At 40.2% G+C, this 21,141-nt stretch overlaps 1 protein-coding gene across 1 annotated transcript in view; it reads right to left on the reverse strand.

The window, feature by feature from the left end:
- Positions 1-5,434: 5,434 nt before the first annotated feature.
- The window catches only part of TMTC2 (transmembrane O-mannosyltransferase targeting cadherins 2), a 204,573-nt gene continuing 188,866 nt past the window's right edge, over positions 5,435-21,141 (reverse strand). Inside the window, exon 12 of the mRNA XM_081878578.1 lies at positions 5,435-9,052. Within this exon, the coding sequence (XP_081734704.1) occupies positions 8,873-9,052 (180 nt within the window). The 3' untranslated portion in view covers positions 5,435-8,872. The remainder of the gene's footprint in view (positions 9,053-21,141) is intronic.

A 21,141-nucleotide genomic window follows, 5' to 3' on the forward strand; every position in this document is an offset into this window, starting at 1 on the left:
CTCCTGTGCGCCAGTAGGCAGTTGATTTTTGCTTATCCAGTGGAATTTCCCCTCCTTCTCTCACATTACTCCCCCCACCTAAGTATATGTAAAGTATGGAGGGAGTTAAAGAGAGAGAGAAGTTCCATTGCAAAAGGAGAAGTTGTTCTTTGAGAGCAATGACTTTGTTGGATACAACCCTGTTTGAAATGAGTAGTTAATGAATGTTCGTCAATGCAATAAAGGTAAAGGTAAAGGACCCCTGACCATTAGGTCCAGTCGTGGCCGACTCTAGGGTTGCGGCGCTCATCTCGCTTTATTGACCAAGGGAGCTGGCATACAGCTTCTGGGTCATGTGGCGAGCATGACTAAGCCACTTCTGGCGAACCAGAGCAGCAAACAGAAACGCTGTTTACCTTCCTGATTGAGCGGTACCTATTTATCTACTTGCACTTTGACGTGCTTTCGAACTGCTAGGTTGGCAGGAGCAGGGACCGAGCAATGGGAGCTCACCCTGTCACGGGGATTCGAACCGCCGACCTTCTGATCAGCAAGTCTTAGGCTCTGTGGTTTAACCCCCAGCGCCACCCACGTCCCTGGTCAATGCAGTATTAAGGCTTAAAAAGACTGAGAGCCAGTGCTCTGAGGATGCTGCAATCCCATTTTCTTGAGGGAATGTTTGGCACTAGAGGAGGGCCAGTGGTCCCTGCTGCCTTTTCACACTGACTTCCTCCAGATAGACTAACTCACTGACTAAGATATGCAGTAGGCTAAGTGCTACTTCCTTGCTGATGTCAAAACATATTTATATGTGCTTTATGTACTAATGGGACTTCTGCATCAGTCACCTAAGTGCTTAATAGCTCTAATGTGGTTGCTTAATGTACTTTACTGAGAAGACAAACTGAGCACCCAAACCACTTGCTTTCATCCCATCCAAGAGATTCTTAACGGCACAATCTTGTTCAAGTCTACTCAAAGTACCCTTTGAGTTCACGGGAGCTTATTCCCAGGTGGGTGTGTATAGGTTAGAAGCCCAAATTGGCCAGAGAATGAGCTGCTTGCAGTGAGATTTGTTCCCTCTTCCTAAGAATAAATAAATAAAAATGCTCCAACATTAAGCTGCTCTGATAGAGGACAAAGTAAAGGGAAAGACACTCTGGCCTCTGCCAGAGGTGCAAAAGCAGCTGTGAAGTTTCATCCCTGCCTTTCAGGAAGAGCGCCACGCTAAGAGGAATCCAGCCTGCCTGCAGACTATGGCTAGAGGACCAATGGGAATCCAAGCTATGTCTATCACAGAAAGATTATCAGTTTGGAGGAAATCAGCTTACCCCTAGTAAGACAAAATGTCTGTTGACCTTCATTTCTTTGTTCTGGCATGGTGAAGCTGACCTCATTTGACCACCATTTCTCTCTGCTCCTTTTTGGGTTGGGCAGAGCAAACCTCATAAGGGAGGTACAGAAAGGCAGATTCACCACTGCAGCCATGTTGGCCTTCTTGCTATGCCAACTCTGGGCTGGTACAGGATTGAGCTCTTAGAGGAATTTATGGGCTTTAGATGTAAAGCTGCTGGGATTCCAACCCAAATAAAACATTCCAGGGCTTTCCACTACTCATGTGGTGGAAGCTTAGGAATAGCTCCAGAACTCCATGATGGCAGACCCCAACCACCAGTGGTGCACCTCTCTCTGGCAAAGGTCAGTGAAAAGAAATCTATGCAGCATCCTAGCCAACAACAATGGGTGTGGACTGGGACTGTGCTCTTAAAACTAAGTTCTCAGATTTGCAAACTATGTATGAGCATCTCAGTATTATTGTTTTTGAATTTACAGTGGTACCTCTAGTTATGAACTTAATTCGTTCTGGAGGTCCGTTCTTAACCTGAAGCTGCTCTTAACTAGAGGCATGCTTTCGCTAATGAGGCCTCTTGCTGCTGCTGCACCGCCGGCACACAATTTCCGTTCTCATCCTGGGGCAAAGTTCTCAATTCGAGGTAACTCTTCCAGGTTAGCGGAGTTTGTAACCTAAGGTGTTTGTAACTCGAGGTACCACTGTAGTTGCTGAGAGGCCACTTTTGGAGGAACCCCCCCCCCCATAAAAATAAATAAATAAATAAAGCTGAATAAGAAATACAATACCTAAGTAAAATTTTATGATTTTGGCTCTCTTTGTAAAATCCAGCTCCTTTGTACTTCTCCGTGGACTGTCTTTGATGTCTCTATCACTGACACATGGCAAGCCACAGAATCAATTTTTAAAAATGGCCTAGTAGGGTAGGTACTCATACTGAGCAGTTTTCTGACACGCTGTGTACAGTACCTTTCTAAACAGCCATCACAACATTCTGACTGTAAGACAAAATGATGATATGCTTGATAGATTATGACAGTAGCCTGGAAGGGGGTGGGGAGAAACCAAACCAAAAACCTATATATGCATTCATGCCATCAGCACAGAAATCTGCTTAGTATGCCTGACTTGTAGCACCTAGTCATCAAATGAAATTTTTGAGTGATTGATTATCGTTTGAAGAATGCTGATGAGCTCTACATTCTGAAAATCTGCTTGCAGATAATTGGCTTTATTTGTGATGTGTGTAGGATGCTGAGTCATTAATGAGGCAGATTCTACTAGCAATTTAATTTGATCAAATGTTATGAGCACCAGACACTGTTCTTCCAAATATTTCATCCAGATAAAGTGAGCATTCTTCCATCGCTGGTGGCTTTCCTGAATATGTCAGAGCTAGACCAGATATTAGCGGATTTCAAAATATGTTACTGTTGTTTACCATATGATCTTTTAGCCTCACTGTATCAAAATGTACCACTAAGTACAAAGACTTTATTAAAGTTTGAGGGAATGGTATTGTGCAATCCTATATGTATCTACACTTACACAGAACCATGCCCTGCTGGAGTCAATAGTGGCATAAAGTGAGACTCCATAAAATACAAAACATGACCCTAAAATTATAAACTTGATAGACCAAAAACCAGGTAGGGGGTTGAAAAATTCACACGGCATGAACTAAAGAGATCAGGCTTCATATAGCTTACCCAAGTGATGGAATGCACTGAAAAACAAGGTTTTCTGCTTCCACTTAATTCAAAAGTGAACAATTTGTAACGAGGAGAGAGAAAAAGGTGTAGCAAAGTCCTGGTATCTACCCCTGACATAGATTCCACCAAGGGAATGTAGCCACAACAGGAAAAAAAAACAGCTGTCCACTCCTGGTATAAATTATACTTTGCACTGTTCAAGTGTCAGATTAATTTCCAGTGTGTTATAGAAGATAAACTACCATTGGGAGCTTGTGGACCATTCCATATCCTTATCAATCGTATCTGAATGGTAGGACGTTTTGGGAGAACAACTCTGGAATGTTGGATTCATGGGATGCTCAGCTTTGATGTTATTTAACACAGATATCCCCTGTCTATTATTTCCTTTTGCCCTGGCTTCAGAATGTTCCAGTTTGTACATACATGTTGCTTATTACAAGAACCGACAAAAACCTGCTTTGAGACTTCTGGAAAATAACAACCTGATATAAAGAATCAGGAAGTGGGATGCACTGTGGACACAGTTGTGTCACTGTCACATATCCACAAAGTCTTAAACATAAAGTGGAAGTCAAAATGGGCAAGTGTTTATAGACAAAATGGGCAAGTGTTTAGACAAACATAATACAGATAAAGTATTCTATGTCTGCAAGAAATGATATTCACCCATTGCAACACCCCCACAAATAAAAGTTCTTAAAATAGATGAGCTTTAGTGTCCCAAACACCAAAAACGAAAAAAGTGAAGTACTCCCCAATATAATCAAGGACTGCACACATATTCACATTAAAATATAAGTGCATACAAATGTCTAGAATAAGTAAGCCTGTTCAAACATTACAATACCAACATTACAAATAGTAGCTAATGATAAACCCAAGGTACATTTTAATTAGGCCTTTGATGCCCTAACAGTACATGTTTAAAGACTTATGAATCCATCAGGATAATCAATTAATTATTTACATTAGTACCAAGTGTTAAAAATGAAACCAAACTTCAGACTTCAGGGGTTGTCTTTGAAGGATGTTTCCTTATGTAATAAGAATAATCACAGACTGTATTGGGACAAGCTTCTGCTCTGACGATCCTTCACAGGAATGAGGGTGTCTTAACTGCTAGCAGCAGTGCTTTTTTCTGGGGTACGCAGGGATACGCATACCCCTAAACATTTTGTGAATCTAAGTTTGGCCTCATTGAGGGGCACTATTTCAATATGAGTAGGAAAATGAGAGTACCCCTAAACATGTTATTTGAAAAAAGGAAAGGTGTTTTTTTTCCCTCTGAGGTCAGAGGCATTGTAGCCAGAAAGTCTTAAATCAAACCAAAATTCAGATCTAGAGAATTATTATCCTATCTCACTGTTGTGCAGTCCTGAAACCTGAAGTTCTTTCCCCACGTGCTTCTTTCTGCTGTGTTGTCCTAAGCTACTCTTATGCCTCTACCAGGAATATGATGTTCCTGTCATACCACTGCTGGAGTAAAGAACTACTAACAGTGCAAGCATGTTTACTCAGAAGTAGGCCCTACTGTGTGTATGGGATTGCAATCTTACTCCCATTCTCTACAACAGTGGTGGCCTTCCGATGTTGTTGGCCACCAGTTCCCATAAGGCCCATCTCCAGTGGTCAGGTATGACAGGACCTGTGGTGTAACAATATCTAGGAGGTCACAGGGAAGCTACCCCTGCTCTGTAACTACTGCTGTTGGTTGGGCTTGGCATGCCAATGGAAACAGTGGTTGCTGTTAAGGTGATGTGACTTCTCTTGTTCTCTTGTTCTTATGTAAAGCCTAACAGTGAAAGAAGAACATTGATCTTCCCAATTTAAACTGGGTACAGAGTTCTTGCATACCGAGCATAGGGATGAATCTTTTTTAGAATAACTGTAGTACACACACACACACACACACACACACACACACACACACAAGCAAAGACTGACACGTACCTATTTTAAATGTACATGAAAATGTACTTTCTGGCAAGTGATTTACATCCCAAATGTTCTTTAAACTGAGTATGGGTAGAATTATTCACTTTGCGATAATATCCAGTGCAATAGATGACAGCATGTGCAAAGTATTTGTTATCAATCATTTATTACTGAAAACAAAAAGGATTTTCTTATCTGGCACATAAACAATCATGTCTACAAAAAGGAAAGCCTACAAATCTTGATAATTTATACAAATAACAGTTCTCAAAAAAATAAAAATTTAATTTAGTAAACTTGTGCTTTTTTTTTTAAGCACTGTCTGCAATATCCACCACAAATCCCTGAGCAGAGACAACAATTTAAACTTATTCCAAAATTGAAAGTTACAAATCCCAGCCCCATAGTGAAAATGTACGGAGGAACATGGAACAATCTTCTTATTTTTTTTAAAAAAAAAACCTTCCACCTGCCGTTGTTTGAAATGAGACAGACAATGCCACCATAAAAGTGTGAACTGCTTTTGTGCAATTAATGTGGAAAAAAAGAATGAAACACAAGACATGGAGAAGCTAGAGCAACATTGAAATGTTACAATCAGGAAGTTGTACTTGCATCTGAAAGCTGAAATTTGAGCCATTTGGGGATGCCAATTAGGCTGCAATCCGACACACGAGTACATAGGAGTAAGCCCATTGAAATCAGTGGAATTTACTTCTAAGTAGATAGGCATAGGATTACAATTTTAAAAAGAAGAAGCAGTTTTAGAGGTTAATATAGCATTTATTTTTATAGCTGCTCAGAAATATGGTGTGGAATGATGGCTGTAGTACTAAAGACTGTAATATGTTATCATATGACTTAACCTGAAATGTTGAATTTCAAACTTGTAAGATTTTAGTTTCCTCCTTCCTAAACAGCAGTGTTTAGGCTTTCAGCTTGGGCCAAGTCCAAAGGTCATTGATTCTGCAGAAGGTCAAAAAGTTAGAACTGAGAAGAGGGTTGTAAGACACTTGTAACTGATGGTCTATGATTACCAAGCTTGCTAAAAGAAAAACAAAGTGCATCTAATGCAAAATGCTATTACAAATAGTGACAAATAGTAGTTATGCAGATAGAGAGATATTGCAAGACTCCTTAACATGTATACATTAAGATAGCTGAAGTGATTAAACAGCACAGAATAAATGTGTTCTCATTTCCTTCTAAGCACCAATACACACCTCAAAACATTTAAAAACACAGCGTGAAAAGCAAACTAGAAGGCTAACAACAGTTGTGAAACACTAGGTAATGACTTTATTTTTTGCTTCAGTTGAAAAATAAAGAGTGTCAACAATGTATTAATCCAGAAGTAGGCAGCAATGGAATGATACTCAGTCAAATGAAACTTTCACATAATGGATTATGGGAGTTCCCTTAATAATCTTCATTTCAAGGGTATTCCATGATATAAGGCCAGGATACAAAAAACACATTTCGCAAACTGCAGCCCCACCTTCCATTGAAAATGGTCACTGAAACAAAAAAAGTAGTAGCTTGTGCTACGGAATGGAAGTAAAAAAAAAAAATTGCCCTCAGACATGCCTAAAATTGTTTTTTGGAACCTAGCCTAAATATATGCCCACTTGTGTTGAAATGAATGTTGACATAGATCCTATTATGTCATTTAAAAACCTGCCTACCCAATAAAAGAAGTTGGTAAATGGCCGAAAGAGCACAGATCAGTCTAATATGTTTTAATTTTTTTTTTTTAAAAAAAATACAGATTGTAATAACTATGCCAAATGAACTGAAATGTTAAGGAAAATGAATGGTGCCACTTTATTGCGATAAAGAAAAAAAAAGATGCAATATTGAGTTGAAAACTGCACAAATGTCCCCCCCCCCCCATGTAAAAACGTTAAGCATATGCAAAAATAATTGGCAACCATTGTCAGTCACATAATCCCTTTCGGTCTAACACCCTGTGAATTCACTAGATGCTAAAAGCATTAAATCCTTTTAGTTTCTTGCTGCCTGTATCAAAATATTTCCCTTCCCACAAACTGCTGATAAATCTCATTGCTAACATTTCACAAACATATTCACCAACTGCACACGTCTTCAAATTGTTCCAGTAACATGTAGCTGCTCCGTAGGCAGAGATGCAAGTAAAAGGTTAGCATTCTGTTTTGACAGTAATAACAGGAACACGGCTGCACTGCGCTTCGGCATAAGGTAGCTGTGTATCAGCTTGATGCTGACAACTGTCCTGTGTGAGCCACAAGACATGGTATATTCAAGCTAAAGGACTATACTGTGTGGATGGATGCAACTGTCGTCAGCATAATTTCAAGAGCAGTGCCACTGCCAGCTGGTCCTACACAGTCCCTTGCTCTCAAACTAAATGTGACATGTTTCTTTTTCACACGCCTGTCCCATTTGCATCTAAAGAGTGGTGTGTGCGTGTGTGTGTGCATGTGTGGGACTCTCTTCTTTTTCAAAAGTTGCATGGTAGTAGAAGAAACTGAACCCTCTTCCTGCAAGGCATGGGCAAATCTAACAATTTTGGCTTTTCTCCATTTTTCATCTTTACCATCTTCACATTTCTCCACATCAGATTGTGGATTTTTCTAAACTGCCCTCATGAAAATTCACCAGAATTTCAGTGCAAATTTCTCCTAATATTCACCTATTTGTATGCAATTTTACCTCAGAAACTTTTTTTTTTTTTTTTTGCGCACATCACTTCCCCTCCGTTATAACCATTTTTGTGCTCATTATTTGGTTGGAGAACTGCATTATAAAATTCGGAAAAGTGCCGATTTTGAAGGATGGCTGTGTTTTGGATCTGGTTGCTCTGGAAAATATGAATTGTATAAGATTTTTCCCCACCTATACTTCCTGCCTTGCAACCTGTTTCTCCATCACTCGGGGTACTTTTTTTGCAACCTGATTCCAGTCCCAGAAGTGAGCTAAACTGGTATAACTTGCCTGAATCTTTAAAGCACAATAAAAAAGGTGGCGGAGGAAAGCTCTCTGAGGAATGTTCAGCTCTCTTCTTCAGTGCACACTTTTCATTTCAATTTTTTTTAAACCACTCCCACTTTTGACAGGAACACAAGAAAACAAACATGGTTGTGTTTATCACATCTACAGCCTGCCTTAATTCTTCCTGCTTGGGGACATTTCTGCTGGGTGAGTGCAATGCTGCCCCTTGCTTACTCCCCTCAAAACACAGCTAACAAGGTATTTGTTAACGTCTTCAAATAATGTTCTTAACAACAGGCTGAAACAAAATGTGCCCTTGTCAACATAGATTGCAAATTGTGTTTCATCTTTCAAATGGTTGCACTCATCTGTGAAACAGATAAGCAGGCAGCCCTAAGGAGATACACAATATTAAGACAAATTGCAAACACATTGGGTTTTAGTATACATTTTAATGAATTACAGCCTCAGAAAATAACTTAAGCCAGTCTATATCCTTTACTAAAATCCCATGTTGACTGGATGGATGTTATATAGGCCAGCATGATTTTTCTACCAGAAACCACATGAAAATGAGCAATTTGAAAATGACTACGATGGCCTGGCAAATATGCTCGAAAGGGCCCCCTTTTCAAATGCTCAAGTTTCAAATCTAATTCATTTTTATGCTTGTGGGAGTAACTATCAAGTCCTTCATGAAACTCCTGACAGAGTTTCCACCTTTCTTTCATTATCAAAATGTCACACCAAGAAGCAGCCCTGTAGGTTCTCCTAGCAGCAATTACAACCTTCAACACTTGCAGTGCAGTCCAACAAGAGCACTCAACAAAATAGCACCCTGGAAGTTGTTCTGGATTTGACTTCTTTCACCCTTTGCAAAGAAAGGTTCTGGGTTTCCCCCCTTCCAGCTCATGTCAGGTCATGTTTTAGATGTTCTTAAGCCTTGTTTTTCCATAATATTCCAGAGTTTGCGTAGATTTGACTGTGTGATGACATCATCTGGTTTAAACTGAAGGGCATGGAGATAGTTTGATTCTGCCTCCAGAAGTTTGCCGTTGAGATGAAGAATCGCCCCCAGATTCATTAGGGCAGCTGGATACTGGAGCAAGAAAGGGGAAAGCAAACATGATTAAAAGTTTATTTTGTATTTTCTTTCTCTAGATAACCTTCAGCAAAGTCACAAAATTAGTCCATGTTTTTGTGGCCTACTTTCGTGGAAGCAATTTAACAATTCATAATAAGCATGCAAAGGGAAGAAGGGCAAGGGCTGATTAACTGCTTACTGCATTATTTATTTATTTATTTATTAAAATTATACCCATGCTTCCAAAGGAGCTCAGGACAGCAAACAACAAATGATGAAACAATGAAACATATTTAAAACATTTGCAGTTCAGATACAGAAAGGGAAAGATCTCAGGTCAAAAGACTTGTTGGAGGGGGAAGGACTTCAGTAGGTGCCAAAAATACATCAGAGATGGTGTTTGACTAATATTTATGGACAGGACATTCCGAAGGGTAGATGCCACAACTCTAAAGACCCACTTCCCATATCGTGTGGAACAGACCTCCTGAGAAGACGGTATCTGCAGGAGGCTGTCATCTGCAGAGCACAGTGATCAGCTGGGTATTTAAGAAATGGTCCTGAGCTATATAGGGCTTTGTGCATCAGACATGGCACTGTGTAGTGTAGACATGGGAGAGTTTTCATTCTACTCCCATCCCAAATTGATGACCAACCAACAGGTATTACAGGTCAGCCAGTGCCAGTCTGATGGCTGACGTGAGAGGTAATTAATTTTAAATCAAACCAAAGATTTCATAAATTATTGTAATAGTTAAGGGCTTGCTTACTTTGTTCTTTTTCAAAGTGCAAAGCTGATGATCCTATTATTCTGATTAGTGTTAAGACAAGTGGGGTTTAACTGAAATCTGGCAATCAAAAATAATTATAGACAAACATTTAAAAGAGGCATCCACAAAACCGTCTGGCATCCTACTCCATAAAATGGGTAGGAAATAACAGCAAAATTCTGCACCAGGCTAGGGAGTTTTCCTAACTGAAAGCTTGCCACCAAATAATAGGTTAGCAATATTGAAATGCTGCAGCTAGCCAAGTTGTGACCTAAATGCATTTTTGGATCCATAGAGCTGAGTCCAACCAATGTCCTGTTCCCTCTTTATTGTTTTAGAGCCTAAAATAAAGGCACTATTGCATGTAACTTGGTCTACACTGGAAGATATAATGAATAAGGTTAATTATCATTACACCACCACACGCCACTACCCAGAACATATCATAGACATATCCCACCACTAGTGTGAAAACTGATTGCCACTGAGATTCATGGCAAAACTGTAACTAAAGTTCAAGATGCACGTATTTCTTCTCTGAAGCTCAAATCCCACATGTACTTTCCAGGCAATGTCAAAGGAATTAGGAATGCCAAAGGAAATAACAAAGTTATTGGCATAGAGCTATAAACAACATCGTGTATTTCATGACGGTTAAAATATTGAAATAGCGCCTCCCTTTCTAGATGTTTATTGGATTCTTTGCCACTCTTCCCGCAATGTGTACAAAATGCAAAGCTCCAATTGACACAGGCATACGTATCCTCAGAAATCAATGGGTACCACCCAATGATGTTCACCAATTTGCACAGCCAAAATCCAAGTTCTCCAAATCCTTTAGAGCAGTTTTTTTTGGGGGGGGGGGTGAGGGTTAAGTGGCTGGTTTTCAGAGGGAAAACAGGAAGGAGACTTCACCCAATATATGTATATAACTGGTACAGTCCTCTTTAATCCTGTTTTCTTCTTATTGGAAAATGAGGTGTGGAAGGAGAAATAAAGAGGTAAAGCAAAAGAATTTACCCTTTGCAAACCAAACCAGGTAACACTGGGCATATAAAACATAGACCACCATTTGCAGATTTTGGTTTTGCAACATAAGCCTAAATTGTTTTTTCTCTCTCTGTTAGGGAATTAGGATTTAACAGTAGTATTACCTGCCATACGTGCACTATTTCTCAGTACAGCCAGCATGCCATTCTACTCAAACATTGTAAAGAAGGAGAACTAATAAATGAATTCATAAAGTACCTTTATTTCCATGCAGTACACAACACCCTGATTACCATACTGCTAGCTCTGAAAGCAATCTTGTTTACATGTATCAAAAATATCATGCTTTTTCATTCTCAGCTCATGAAAGCAGGTTAAATATCAAATAAAGTGAAAACTCATTTTAGATGTTATTTCAGATTATATTTAGACGCTATCCTAGTTGACATTTGCAACCTGTTTTCTCTATAAATATAGCTAATAAACCAGCAGCTTTCATTGAATTGTAAGTTCTGAAGCTGACACAAATATCATCTGGCCCAGCTTTCTGCCCCAGCATAGATACTTCACAGAGCAAGTCATATCCACAATGCATGAGTAACTCACAATAAAGGAAATAAGATCACAAACAGAAAACAAGGGACACTTCATCTATGACACACAGATGAAAATAAAGCAAGACTTAACAAATCAAGTATCTCCCATAAACTGTCTGGAAATATGTGAAAGCACACCATTCTACTGGACAGGGGCTGAGGAAAAAAGCAACACACCTCCAGAGTTGACAGCTAATTTTGTTTGGGTGAAAATCTTTCTCAGCCTAAATGTGAAAATATAGGAGGGCTGAATCTTGTCCATTCTTATCTGATGAAATCAACAGATTGAATTTTCAAGCAATCTTTTGCATGTGAGACCAATTTTGGGATTGACTCCATTTTTCTGGAGCAACAACTATTGTAATAGAAGGATGTTACAAAAACAGGACACATTACAGAGGTGGGAAAGTTTGTTTTGTGCTCATTTCACTTCCTTTTTGTAAGGCATATCCTACGTTGAACAGAACCAATTCTAAATATCTCCCACAGAGAAAATACATTTGCCCTGTCAACTAATTCTCCAGAGGATCATGGCACTCAGAACCCCTGAAGGATGCCTTGCTGGAAAATGAGAAACAGCTCATTCTCAATGTCAACATATTGTGAAGAGATGGGCAGAAGTGAGGAGAAGTCCCTAACTCCAAGAGGCCTGTATTGGAGCACCAGATTAAAAGAAATGTGAGATACCTTTTAAAGATAAGAATTCTACTTGGTTTTTAAATCACGGATGTTCCTCATTTGTCTCTCTGCATATTTCACTTCAACCAAGAATGTAACATGGTTCCCATGCGTCCAAAATTTTCCAGACATATCCAGAATATCGCATTCACCAGCAGCGTCCGAAAATCGGCTAAATGTCTAGGAAAATCCGGCCGTATAATAGCCCATGCTGGCAGTGCTGATTTTGCCAATTTCCCCTTAAAATAGTTCAAAAGCGGAAAATGTTTTTGCGAGCTTGCAAAATAAATAAATAAATAAACATTGGGGAAAACTAAAAAAACAAACAAACAAATTCTGTCCGAATTTTCACTGTTTGAAATATGGCAACCCTAGAATGTAATAAATTAATCACCTAGCTTTAGTTGATATCTTTCGGGGGGGGGGGATCGTGTTTAACATTAGAAATGGGGAACTATGCAAATTGCTTACAATTTCTCTGCAGACTCTGTGCTTGCCTGTCTGAAATATTATTTATTTAGCATTTTCACCCAGCTTAGATATTTTCACCTCTGAAGGAAACAGTCATTCCTCTCCCACAGATGACACATAAAGTTGAAAGCATCCACACAGCACCACCACCTCCTGGCCAAGCAACTCTTCCACATTGCTTTGTGGTGCGTGAGATTTGGCACTGGCACACTCTCTATCTGTGGCTCACGGATGACAGAAGAATGGATGGCACCTGTCTGCTCAGGCCAGTGTTATCGCATTCTGCCAGCTGAACGCGATAAAGCCTCTGCCACAATTGCTGGGGCTTTTCTCCAAACACATAATCTTTGATTTAAGATAGATGAAGAAGCTTTACGGCACATGAGTGGTGCCAGTTAGCAGCTACCAGCGTAATAGTGTGGAACTCGCTGCAACCACAGAACAAATGACCCCCCACACCACATGAAAGGAAAACCGACTCCTTCATTCATTTCCTTTTGGAGACGGAGGCTTTGCATCAAACGGAGCCAGCTGGAAGTCCTATTAGAGTTTTAATGGAAGTCTCTTTATGGCATTCTAGGAATTATTCCATTATTAGAGAATTCCCATCTAATCATTTGCTTAGGCTTTGGAAACTTATTGCCTTACTCCTCAGACTTTGCTGTGCTAGTAAAAAAAGAAAACTGTTTGACAGCGAGTGCGTGAGCTCAGCACCTTGGTACTGTGGCAAATGCACATGATAAGGGTCACAAGCAAATACTGAAGTGCAACTGGTTCAGCCTAAGAAGTGAAATGTCCTTTACACAACAGAATTTTAACAAGCAATAGGTTAAGGAGTGAATTAAAAGGGGAAATATAGCATTTGAAAGTACAGGTAACTTCTCATTTGTGTGCATGCACATGGCCATAAACCCAGAAGTGGCACAAATGGGGAGAAACGGCTGTAAAAGAGGGCGAAAAGGGCAAAAATGGTGCAAAAACAGTGTCTAGCAATCCCACGACCTTCACAAGTGCAATCCTAGGAGCCTTTGCACTGATGTCTGTGCCTGTAGAGCAGGCTTCCTCAACCTCGGCCCTCCAAATGTTTTGAGACTACAATTCCCATTATCCCTGACCATGGTTCTGCTAGCTAGGGATGATGGGAGTTGTAGGCCAAAAACATCTGGAGGGCCGAGGTTGAGGAAGCCTGCTGTGGAGAGTTGGAGCAATTAGGTTTGAAGGGAGCAATTGTGGTGGAGTTGGTGGGTTTTTGTTTTTTCAAAGATTTCCAGAGGTTTAGAGGGTGTTTGCAGGCTTTTTCAATGGTGTTTCCAATATACGCAATTTCACTTAAGTGTGCGGTGCCTCAGAACGTAACCTCCACATAAATGGGGAGTGGCCTATAAAGGCTAGAGAGTACACCCTGAACCCAAATTAGAATCCTTTGAGGAAGGACCACCTTTCAGGAATCAGATTTGTGTGCTGTGACAAGCATTATAGACTCCTAGGGATAGTTGATAGTGCCATGCTCTGTTCCACTACAGCAGGGGTGGAGAATTTAAGTTGTTGGGCTCCAACTCCCATCAACCCTTGTGTTTTGGCTTTGCTTGCTGGGGCTGATGGGAGTGCAGAAACATCTGGAGGGCTTCAATCTTGCTGCTTCTCCTGTTCTGCCTTTTCTCACACAGTTTGGTCTCCCCACTTCACTGGCTGATTTTAATGTATTTCTCTTTTCGGCATATATGACCACATCCTGCATTCTCCATTCACTCCCACACAGCTCCTCTTCTGAACAATCCCTCATTTGCCTTTATACTGTCAGCCAACAGAACTCCATCTCTTCATTCTGTCTCCCTGCTAAGTTCAAGTCATATACTCTATCACTCCAAAATGCAATCTTCTTTTCCATTGCCTCTGCTGTTCTCCATCTTGAACAGGGCCAGGGAAGGTCTTAATTTGTATGCTAACTCAGACTACCCTCGGGCCATTGACAATTATTTGAAATTGCTGCCTGAATTAGCTCCCTGCTTATAGGTAGACAATTACAGACACCACCACATACAAGGCCAAACTACCCGCACACCTCTGTTAAATGCTGAGCATGTTCTGAATAGGAAGACAAACATGCATTGCTAGTCTGCTGCCCATGTGACAATTTCTACCACAGAGAAAAATTTCAAGAAGATGCCATCAAACCAATGGTCCGGACATTCAGTCCTTTGTTATTTCCTGACAGGGGAGGCGATGCACAACAAAAAATGCATTGGGTGGCTAATGTTTTGTTCAAGGTCCATTCATGGTACCTGAGGTTTGAGCGAACCTGAGCTTGAGCAAAGGTTCAGCCAGTATGGAAGAAGGATCTGCAGCAGATATGTTGCGATACTGGAGGGTTGCTTAAAGCTAAGAGACTGCTCATCAGCAGGAGCTGGGATGGGAACTCAGATGTAAACTGGGCCTCAGACATAAATTCAGAGACCCCAAATTAGGGATACCTAAAGGAGACCTAGAGATGCGGGTGGCGCTGGGGTCTAAACCACTGAGCCTCTTGGGCTTGCTGATCAGGTGGGTGGTTCGAATCCCTGCAATGCGGTGAGCTCCCGTTATTCAGTCCCAGCTCCTGCCAACCTAGCAGTTTGAAAGCACACAGTGCAAGTAGATAAATAGGTACTATTCCAGCGGGAAGGTAAACGGCGTTTCCGTGCACTGCTTTGGTTTCGCCAGAAACGGCTTAGTCATGCTGGCCACATGACCGAGAAAAACTGCCTACAGAAGCAGACAAACACTGGTTCCCTCGGCCTGTAAAGCGAGATGAGCGCCGCAACCCCAGAGTCGTTCGCAACTGGACTTAATTGTCAGGGGTCCTTTTACCTTTAAAGGAGACCTAAAGGGAGCTGCTATCCAACCTTTATAGCTCGCCCCTCCTCTACCTAGTGACCTGTGGAGTTATAAAGTACATTTGGTCCCAATCTTGGCTTTTCTGTGTTTCTGTGTTCCTGAACAGACCCCTGACAGCAAGATGTGAATATCAAGAGTATTCAGCATCATTTGGAATGGCTGGGGAGAGATGATCCAGCATAACCTTGATGTCCATTTTTCATGGATGCACCTTATGCCTTGGAATCCATGAGTTTAAATATAGATTTAATTTAAGAACTAGTTAAGGGGGCTCACTGATGAACTTTACTGAAGTGAAAAATCTTCAGGACACAGAAACGACTTTAATATTTGAATAGTGAAAGTTCACTTCAAAAAACATGAAATGCAGAGCTTTTGAATATGAAAGAATGAAAAATAACATATTGTTGTTAAATTGTGTGTGTGCATGTGCTTGTAGGCATGCCTTGGTGGGTGGGATGGCCATTGAAAGTCAGATTTCTCACCCTGACCAGGAATGAATGGAGGGAGGGAGGGATTTCTGCATTCCAGTGCAGAATATGTGATTAAGATATGCTGGGCAAGACATCCAACATCCTCTCTCTTCCCTTCCCCATTTCTAACAAGTTTCTCTCTGGCAAACAAAATACCCTTGTTTGCTGGGTTTTAGTGAAAAAAATAAAAAATAAAATAGAGGTCAAATCTCCTGCCTCTCCAAAACTGATTGAAGTGTCATTAGTTCACATCAGGCATGCTCAGTCAGGTGGTTTTCTTTTCTTTTTAAAGAACAAACAGTTGCAAGGCCTTTGCAGCTGAATGAGATTTAATGCTCTGAAAAGCACGCTTCCCAAATATTTTAGCCGTGTCATTAGACAGCTCCCTCTTCTAAATATAAAGAGCAACTGATCTCCATTTGGAGGTTTCAGCTTGCTAATTGAAAACATGCACAGTGGCTTGATAAAGCGCAATGAAGTAATAAAAGGAGAAAATGAAAAAGATTTATCTGCAGGCAGCATCACCGAGCATGAAAGCTCCTCATGGTGGCCCTGCTTCATCTTGCCGATGACCAAGTTATAATGTGCTGTCAGGCCTTTTAATCCTCCTGTGGTGACGGCAAGAATTTTCACTTGAACTTTTATTACTGATGTCACTGTCATGCTGCAGTGTGCTATTTTCCAAAGCAATCAAAATGTCAACAGCTTCTTTTTATTGCTAAAGAGAACTGTGCACAGCTGAATCATTTCGGATGTGGCATTTATTTTTTGACAAACCCCAAAGTGTTACCTTCAGAGTTAGATTGGGACAAAGAGGCTGCCTTTGAGGTTATTGGGGATGCTACTTTAGAAAGAAGGTTCCGATCCCCAACAAGGAACTACAACACACAAATCCTGACCGGGAAAGCTGTCTGCAAAAATACGCCGGCTCCCTTGGCCTGAAATGCATGAGCACCATAGTGAAGTTTGACTGGACTTAACCGTCCACGGGTCCTTTACCTTCACCTTTACCTGCCTCTGGGTGGGAATCTGAATTTTAAACAACAGGAAACCACAGAAAGAAATGCTCTGTACATGATGGAACTGTTTGTAACAATCTTTACTTCTGGACCATCTCCTTTCAACAGATAATGGATAGTTGACATACAACCCTAACAGGGAGAAGCATCTTGGAACTGGTTTAGTCTACTTTACTTTTTCAAGTTACCATATCCAAAGAGAACAGTTTCTTAGCACCATGAAATGAACGTCATGCTGTTTGGGTTCTGATCCTCCAAACTTTTCTTCCAACTTGGAGGTTTTTTAAAAAATATATATATATTATATTTTTAAAAATTTTAATTGTTTTTGTGGGGGTGACTGTTGTTTAAATATACTCAGCTGGTGAAAGCTATTTGCCATTTACATTTGTTCAAATTTCTTATGTAATGGATTATATACTGCCAAAGTATGAATACAAAACTTTAAACTACTAAGTATTACATGGCAGCCTATGAATCCCCAGGGAACATTTACAGTAAAAGTAAACCTACAGTTTTTGCAATAGCTATGCACTGAGAGCTCTGATACACAGTTAAATATGCTCTCCACAATTATTCATTCAAGCCATATGGAAACCAAGCTGCATATTTAAAAATATTATTTCATTAGTATAATAAAACTTACCAAACACTGATAAAAGCTGTAATTTTTTAAAAATACTGCAGCTATTTTATTTTTTTAATACTGCAGCTATAATTTTTTTTTTTAAAGTAAAACTCTAACGTATGTGTTACGGACCTCACAAAGTGCTTATAATTAAACTCCTCTGGCTTTCTAAACCAAATACTTTCAGGATTATACAGCCCATAATTATTGCATGCAATTGTCAAACCATTTGGCGTTAAATGCAAGCATATTCAAATCACTGAATTTTTGTTTATAGGTCTCAAGCTGTGCTTTCATTCCTAAAACCTGCAATTCAATCATTTTCACATCTAGCAATTTGTTGGATTTATCAGACAGTAGCTTTTTTTCTCCTACTAGCAGTTGGGAGTTCTATCAAATGAAAGATGTGATTCAGATCAATGGCAACCTTGCAACTTCTGCAATATCTGACATTCGATGACATAAGCTGTAATAGCTTGGCAAAACAAATACCAGAGGTAGAACGGAATGACTGCAAGCTAGTATGATCAGAGACATGCTGATCCAGGGAAGTACACTGACTGCAAGATCATTTCTATTTGTATTATGCAGTTCTGTACTCTCACTTACACAAAGAATTTCAAGTTGTTATCATACTTCTGATGTTTTGAATATGGTTCAAATTAAAATAAGCCACCGAGAAAGGAGTTAGGTTCATGAATTATTATTGTTCTTGTTATTTATTAATTTATGTACCACTTATAGGCCAAAATGGCTTCTACGCAGTTTACAGCTTTAAAATCAATTATTCAAGCCGTGCGTAATTAAATTCCACAATAACAACTCCATAAGCACATTAAAGTATGCTTAGTTAAAACAGACAAGCCCATTAAAAAAAGTGACAGTGAAAACGTTTTTTAAAAAGTAACATTCTAAGATCAAATGCAACCTGCCAATAATCAGGAATTTCCACAAATCCTGCGAGTACAACTAGCAGTCTAGTCCATGGGTAGGCAAACTAAGGCTGGGGGCCGGATCCAGCCCAATCGCCTTCTAAATCTCGCCTGCGGACAGTCCGGGAATCAGCGTGTTTTTACTTGAGTAGAATGTGTCCTTTTATTTAAAATGCATCTCTGGGTTATTTGTGGGGCCTGCCTGGTGTTTTTACATGAGCAGAATGTGTGCTTTTATTTAAAATACATCTCTGCATTATTTGTGGGGCATAGGAATTTGTTCATCCCCCCCCCCCAAAAAAATAGTCCGGTCCCCCACAAGGTCTGAGGCACAGGGGACCAGCCCCCTGCTGAAAAAGTTTGCTGACCCCTGGTCTAGTCCATCAAAACCGTTTCTGTCAATGAACATGATAGCTTCATTGCAAGATTCCTCTCCAAGCTCTACTTTCATTGATACGTTCTCATATTCACTTCAGGCTATGAGGAGAAAATAGCTAAATACGCACACAGGAACAGATGAAGCTGCCTTGTGCTATGCTAAACCATTGGCCCATCTAGTTCATGCTGTGGCTCTCCAGGGTTTCAGGTAAGGAGCCTCTCCTAGTCGTACCTGGAGATGTTGAGGCTCACCCCTGTGACCTTCTGCATGCAGAGCTGATGCTCTGCTACTAAGCTACAGCCCAAATCTTTGTAACATGCTAATGGCCAAAAACGTCAGGGGCATTGGCCCAACGGTGCTCTGCCATTCACATCACTCAAATTTCCACCTGACAGTTCCCACCTTTCGCTTGTGTCTGGTGAGCAAATCTCTGTTTCTGTCACTCTCTGTAGGACAGAGAAAAATGTGGTGTGAGAAAATGCTCTCTGTGTTCTCTAACCATGGCATTGAGCAGAGCTCTCCAGAGTGCTGCTGACCACTTTAAGCAATGTGACTCCACAGCAGGAAAATTTGGGCAGAGATTGTTAATTGAGAGCTGACAGTACATGACAGGTGCATCTTTTGTGATTCAGGAAAAGCTTTGTGAAGAAAGGCATCAGGATTGGGAAAGGAACAGGGACCTTAGACGGAATCACAATGATTGTCAACATGAATATTCAAGAACTCCATGAATGGACCACTGTTTGCATTTCCAAATGCAAATGACAAAACAGAACATGGCAGTGATATTTATCAAATGAAACAGTTAGTAGTAATGTGACACCTGAGGTTACAGCCTTTAAACAGACCCCAAAGATTTCTCCTGCCCCTTCCCCCAATCCCATCCTTTTTACTTATTTTACTGGTGGCCCCCAACACATAAAATTTTATCTGATGCTGCTTTTATTATATTAACTGTTCCATTGTTTTTACTATTTTTACCATAAGATGCCTTGGGAGAATTTAGTATAAAGGGCGGGGAAGAAATAAAAAGAAATTGAAACAAACCAAAACATGCATATGCATCAGTTCACTTTATGTCTTTTTAAAATTTAGGCCAATGAAGCTAGAAACGGCCCTAGGTTTTGATTTAAGTTAAGCAGCAACCTTGATCTTCGTACTCTCTGTCCATTAAGTTAAAGTCTATTGTAGTTATTTCAACAGAAAAGTACTATTAGCTTAAGGTTACCAGACGTCCCCGGGTTTACAAATCAGTCCCCATACAAAATCAATTGAAGTTGAAAAGTGTCCCTGGATTCATTGGGAAAAAATCTGGTAACCTTATATTAGCTTCATCTTGCCCTGATAAAGAATGTACAATAATTCCATGAATCTGACAAAAATGGGAAGATTTTGAGGTTAGGTTTTTTTAAAGAAGAAGAAGAAGAAGAAGAAGAAGAAGAAGAAGAAGAAGTCAATTTGCAAGATAAATTTGAGCCCCAGGGCAAGGCAAGCATAGAGAGTTAACCCAATAATTCCCAACCAAACAGACTAGTAAAATACACACTCCCATACAGTATGCAACAAGCCATAAAAGCAGAAGCTATGAAAAAAGTTAATTTATTGTAATGTACTGTTTTTTAAAAAATGCAAAGTAGTTGTGAAATATTAAATACAAAAGGCAGGTGGGATAGCTCAGTCAGTAGAGCATGAGACTCATCATCTCAGGGTCGTGGGTTTGAGCCCCACACTGGGAAAAAAGATTCCTGCATCGCAGGGGGGTTGTGACTAGATGACCCTCACGCTCCCTTCCAACTCTACAATTTTATGTTCCTGTGATATCAACTATGCTCCAGCTCTAAACAGTGTTCTCCAGATACACCAGAGGTGCTGGCCAGCAACCAAGCCTTCAAAACATAAAGGTGAGAAGGACTGAAGAGCTACTGAACAGGATAATTTCCAACCATAACACTGGAACATTTCAATGCTATTTAAAGGATGTGTATTTTGTATGCAATTCCAGTACACACAGGTGGAGCTGAGCTCCTGGTCAGCAGCTTTTGAACTAGCTGCTAATTTCTTTTCCATGTAATAAGATCACATAGAGAGACTCATAGTATCTGCATGTGGTTTTCCAATTAAATTTTTCAATCGTGGCCTGTTTTTCATGTGCCCTTGCTCTGTTTAATGTAGTAATTATTTTTTAATTTGGCCAGTTGCCTAATGCCAGAGCAGCGGGGTCCATTATGAAAAATAGTGACATACAGCAAAAACAAAACAAACTTAACTGTTTCAGTTCTGAAGACGTTTACACC

This window comes from Podarcis erhardii (assembly GCF_964252035.2).
Source record: "Podarcis erhardii genome assembly, chromosome: 10".
In the NCBI taxonomy this organism is placed as follows: domain Eukaryota; kingdom Metazoa; phylum Chordata; class Lepidosauria; order Squamata; family Lacertidae; genus Podarcis; species Podarcis erhardii.